Below are 5,636 nucleotides of genomic sequence, written 5' to 3'. Positions count from 1 at the left end.
TGGTGGGTATGCTGTTCGTGTGTGTGTGTGTGTGTGTGTGTGTGTGTGTGTGAGTGTGTGTGTGTTTTACCATCCTGGGTGATGTTGGACAGGTCAGTGATGATCTTGTTGGACTTCCTCTTGTTGGAGGGGGCAGGAGTTTTGAGAGGCATGGCTAAAGGACAGAACAAAGTCATGACTTAATAATCATCAGCAGCAGAAGTTCTATTTACCACAGAACTGCAGCAAAATAGAACAGAAATAGAAAAGTTTCAATGAAAGTTTATATTTATTTTAAATCTAAATCTTCACTAATCAATATGTTTCTGTTAACATTGGATTAAATTNNAGAGACTTATCACCTGACTCTGCAGTTCCCCTCAGCTTTACAGAGCGTTTTAGCATCTTTCAACTCATTGTTTTGGTTTTAAAGCTACAGTGTTACTATTTCAAAAAAAAAGCTCCCATGAACCCACTGTACACTACCTGCCCAGCACTAAACAGCAGATACACAAAGTTAGCGACTAGCTTGAACAGCAGTGGAGCATTTAGCAGTTAAAGAGTCAGATGTTTCCCTCATGAGTTGGTGGAGACCAAAAACAGAGCTGAAAGGACAGTGAATATCTATTGTCAGGTGACCAGTGACATTACTCTGTATGAATGTTTCTATAAATCTGCTGGAGGTGTAAATAGGCAACTGTTTGCTAACACAATAATATTTAAAGGTGGGGTAAGTCATTCTAATTGATGCAATTTTAATCCAGTACACATTTTAATACACAAATACAGTGGATATCACCTCACAGTCCACTAGCTGTCTGCTCTGAATGTGTGCTGAAAAATAATGTAAAAATAATGGTGTTTACATACAGCCTGGTTATGTAAATAGAAATAAGTGTATTGGACCAAGTCACATAACACTATTAGGATTTGTGTGTAAGATAACAATAAATAACTTGCCCACGGACATTCAGCTAGTTTTCTAAATTGCCAAGATATGCTGGTGTTGAGATGTTAGCTGTAGTAGCAGGAGAGTTTCGCTGTCTGGAGCTGGTGTGCTGGCTCTGGAAAACCATCTCATCCTCTCTGCATGTTAGATTGCAAACCCACAACATGGCTAACGTTCTTCATTACCTGCTGTGCTGTTGTTTGCACTATATCATGGTCCATTATGAGCAGAATCCCTACCCTTAACCACGTATATTGTAACTATGAGAACGTGGGTCCCCTCACCTTAACGAAGCAGTCATTTTAACCCATCCAGGAGGTTCCCTTAAACAAAACCAAGTCGTTTTTGTGCCTTAGCCAAACCAAACCTTAACCGGAGCATTGTAACATCACAGAACAGATTTATTTGTCAACAGTAATTTGTGGTGATTTGGATTTTGAAGGCAGAAACCGATTATATCATCCAGCCAATAGTTGTTAGGAGTTTTTGGTTTACAGCTTGTTGCACTGCCCCCAAGTGGCCAAAAAATCAATGAATGCAGGGTCAAAAATTGAGCAGACAAGTAATACCAGATTATAGTTAATCTCGCTTAAGCTTTTGCTTACCCATGCTGTACTGTTTTAGTGGTTCTCGACCTTGGTCCTGGGGACCTACTGTCATGCATTTTTTAGATGTTTCCCTCTTCCGACACAACTGATTCAAATTATGAATCAGCTCGACATCAAGCTCTGCAGAAGCCTGATAAGGACCCAATCATAAAAAACTAAATACACCAGCCAGTCACAGTTTTAGTGTGTTAAATGGGGACATAAAATAGTGTCAGATAAGCTCAGTTTATAACTCTCATTCATTAATTAATTGTATTTTTAATGTTCTATAAAGTACTTTGTTTAATGTCCGTTTTTTAAATATGCACTATAAATAAATTGACCTGACTTGACTTTTAAACTTTAAGAGAGACTTAAACAATCATTAAGAATGATTCCCCAAATGCTACTTGGTCTCTCAGGGGTCTTGCAGAGAGCATGACAGATATAGCAACAAGACACTGACAGGCAGTGAAATATGATACAACAAAAGTGTCAAACTTTTCCATAAATATTTCAAAAGAGAGTCTAAATTGATTTCCAAGATATATTTGTGTATGATAAAGTTACACGTCACGTCCTAAATTCTAGCAAGCTCCAGCAGAACCTCGCTGGGCTCCCTAATTAAGTTAAGCACACTTAAAACATCATGTATAGCCTCCCGTATCCCCTTGAGGACATTAATTCCCAGTGGCAGCTTGTGCCTCTCTCGACTAACCACTCAGATGGGGGCCAGCAGTATGTCGCTGTATATTGCACAGGTCGAAAGCAATTATGTAAGGCTGGAGGTGAGTCCCAGTACAAGAGAAAAAGCTGGAGGGCCCGTCTACAGGGAGACAGTTAATGTAATTGCTTTTCATCCGCTGTAATTGAAGCTCATTTCCTAGCCTGGGATTCAGCCCTGTGCAAGCTATTTTTATGAACACATGTTCTATAGCACTGTGGTGAGTGGGCCTGTCATCAGCACAAGACATACATACAAGTGCACCAGCACACACACACACACACGGGTTTGCACTCAAATAGTTTCTCTCTTGTGATTAATGTGAGTCACTGGCTGTGGATTAAAAACTGGAGATTACAGGTGTTTTTGGATGTTCGGGGAAAAGCAAGATGGAGGCTGAGCTGATGGCAGCTAAGGGAGCAGCAAGGGCCTGGGTCCTGTTACCGCCTCCCTGAGTGAAGAGGCGCTCCTGTCCCCCATGAGCAGCCTGTTTTAGCTCCAGATAAATCTCGAAGGGACAGCTGGGGAGGAAGGGCATCAGTAAGCACATTCCCAAACACATACATCTATACCCACGGACTAAAAACTCCACTGCAGAGGGCCACATTCCTCACCTACCACAGTGTTAGGTAAGAGCTGATGGAAGAGCAGGAAAGTCATCCACCAGCTGGCTCTCGAGATTCAGATTTGGTTTAATTGATATATTAACTTGACTGAAGAAATTGTAAATCTGCAATGTAACAGTCAAACTATGTGTGAGGGGAAGCATTTCTTGAGCAAAACAACAAAACATGTAGGCAATTCTATAATATGAAGTTGACCATCTGTTTGTGATCCTCTCATTAATTCATTAATCCAGTTACAGAAGCCTCAACAGGCCACAGATAGGGGATTCCCCCACTGTAAAAATCTGCTGACCATAGGAATCAAATGAATTTCCCTGTAACCCTCTCCTTGCACTAAAAGCGGATCCAGAATTATTTCACAACTCATTGACCATCGGCACCAGATAATCCACAAACACTCAAGGCATATGTGAGTGAGATGTCTTTGATTTTTATCAATGTCATCACACATTTTCTCTGAAGTCTTACCTAAGACCCAGATATCCACAGGAAGACACAGGTCCCAGAAGGTCCCAGAAAAAATTTGTCTCTAAGGAAGAGGAATATAGATTCCCAGGTGGATTTGTGTCCCTAAGCTTATATTGTACTGCCTGCCCTCCTCTTCGCCTCGGAGAGAGTGAAACCCTATCAGCAGGGCTGCTCCAGTGTTATGGACCTGGCCTGGGGGGTTAGAGGGGCGTGGGGTAAAATGAATAGGGGGTAAATAAGGAGGTGGGTGTGGTGTTTTGAGTTCAGAGGTTGGTAAGATGAGTGATAATGATTTATTTTTTATCTATCCAAAGATTCATCTAAAACGTTAAAGAAGACAATCTGTTTAAAATATGTACAATAGTTATGTCACATTTACTTTTTTAGGATAGTTGGGGATATTTGGAAATACAAACAAATATTTGACATGCATTCAAGATTTTTAATTCATAATATACATGTAGAACTGTCTTATGAAGGTGTGAAACATGATAGTAATCAGTAAAATCTGCCTTATAAGACTTCCACCTTTAACAACATCTTGGCAAACACTGCTTAAGGTGGCAATAGATAAAGAAACATGAGAAGAAATGTTGCTATTGCCTTCCTGAATACCAATATCACTCAAAAAGTGCCCTGGTGATTGGGGAACAAGTGCTCCCCAGCCCATTTTTATGCATACTAGGAAGAATACCGGTTTCACAAAGTAATAGTTCAGTTTCTCTTAATATTGGCTAGAAAGGTTATAATAACAAAGGGAGTAGGGTGTGATTCTCCTGCTGTTCAACTGTGTCACTTTAGAGGAGTTAAGATACCATATTAGTGGGAGAACTCATTTTTATATAAGAAAATGGGAGAGAACACTGAATCCTCTAGGAATTAAGTGCAGTTTGACTGAACGGAGAGATTGTTTTCATAAATCCACCTAAATGTTACACACTGGGTCCTTAAAAAAATTGTTACCAAGTCTTGGTGTCCTGCTTGCAAAGATCATCTCTGGTCTTCAGCCTCGACATTGGAACAACCAGGAAAGTTGTGTATTGACATCCTCGTAAGCAACCAAATTTTAAGATCCTGAAATATGATGCTGATTACTTGACAAGAATAAGCCTGGTAATTTTAGAGAATTCCTCCAGCTTGTGTCCCTGAATAATTTGCCCCATGCGTCTCAGTCACAGGGGAACAGGGGCTTTTAATAACATGCTGAACAACACAAGAGAATAGGAAGTATCTTTCTAGCAGTTACTGTATTCCCCTGTTACTCAGTTTTACGTGCTTAAGGCCATTTATGCTTTTGTTGATGTGTTTTCTTCCCCGTCTCATAGTCCTTCTACTCTTTTAACTATACCTTTGGGTATGATTTGCAACTTCGTGCCTTGTTTTTGCCTGACAGCAGTTACACCTGAATCAGCATGTCAGTCCTCTGCTATTTATATTCAACTTAACTTGTTTGTTTGTTGTTTTGTTTAGTAATTTATGACTATCCATCCAAAACCACAACCTCAAAGTCAGGGGATGACCAAAGAGATCAGGATTTATTATCTAGGAACCATGAATATGTGTACACTTTCTTACTAATACATAAAATAGATGTTAAGATACCTTACAGGATAAGTGAAAACTGCACTGCCGGTGGAGCTGGATGAAAAGCCAGAGGTTCATCAAAATCAGTAGGATTCATTCTTTGGGGATCCTTAATATCTGTGCAAACTTTTATGGCAATCCTTTAAATAGTTGTTCAGATATTTTCAGTCTGGACAAAAGTGTTGACATTGTCTAGAAAGCTGCCATTAGCACGGATACAAACCCATATAGTGGTAGTCCTGAAAATAGAGGGGCCAGGTGGCCTTGATAAGGCTGTGTATGTGGCTGGGTTATAAATCCATCAGGCAATCTAACTCCCAGTTCAAAGGTTTATTACCAATCTGGTTATGACAAATTACTTTCAATACTTTTTTCAGCCAATCACTTATAATGAATTAGAAAACAGAAACGCATTTTTCCAAAATAACCTACACGAGAGTGCGAAGGACCATTAATTGTCCATTATCTGACCTCCCACTAAACCCTGACCCTTGACCCCAAGCATTCGATTCTGTTGACCCAGAAATACAGTGTGAGGAAAGAGCCTCTGTGGCAGAGCAGCGGGAGGAGACAGGATGTACGAGGTAGCTCTTCCCCTCCACTCTCAATCACATTGTAAAAAAGCCATCAGAATTAAGAGTTTAGCACCGGGCCAAATAGCTGGAGATTAACGGCTCCAGAAATAGGTGAAATGGGCTCTGTGTTTGTGTGTGTGTGTG

At 40.3% G+C, this 5,636-nt stretch overlaps 1 protein-coding gene across 2 annotated transcripts in view; it reads right to left on the bottom strand.

Annotated features, from left to right (window-relative positions):
• Positions 1-3,492, bottom strand: part of myoz1b (myozenin 1b) — a 9,439-nt gene extending 5,947 nt beyond the window's left edge. For both annotated transcript variants that reach the window (XM_035665207.1, XM_035665199.1), the window contains exons 1-2: positions 3,334-3,492; positions 71-154 (exon numbers count right to left, since the gene is read on the bottom strand). In XM_035665207.1, the coding sequence (XP_035521100.1) occupies positions 71-152 (82 nt within the window). In that variant the 5' untranslated portion in view covers positions 153-154; positions 3,334-3,492. The remainder of the gene's footprint in view (positions 1-70; positions 155-3,333) is intronic.
• Between the last annotated feature and the right edge of the window lie 2,144 nt (positions 3,493-5,636).

Source organism: Morone saxatilis, unplaced genomic scaffold, assembly GCF_004916995.1.
Source record: "Morone saxatilis isolate NCDOM2014 unplaced genomic scaffold, NCSU_SB_2.0 Contig1, whole genome shotgun sequence".
NCBI lineage: Eukaryota > Metazoa > Chordata > Actinopteri > Moronidae > Morone > Morone saxatilis.
The sequence above is the reverse complement of the archived record's forward strand: the minus strand, read 5'-3'. Positions and strand labels throughout refer to the sequence as shown.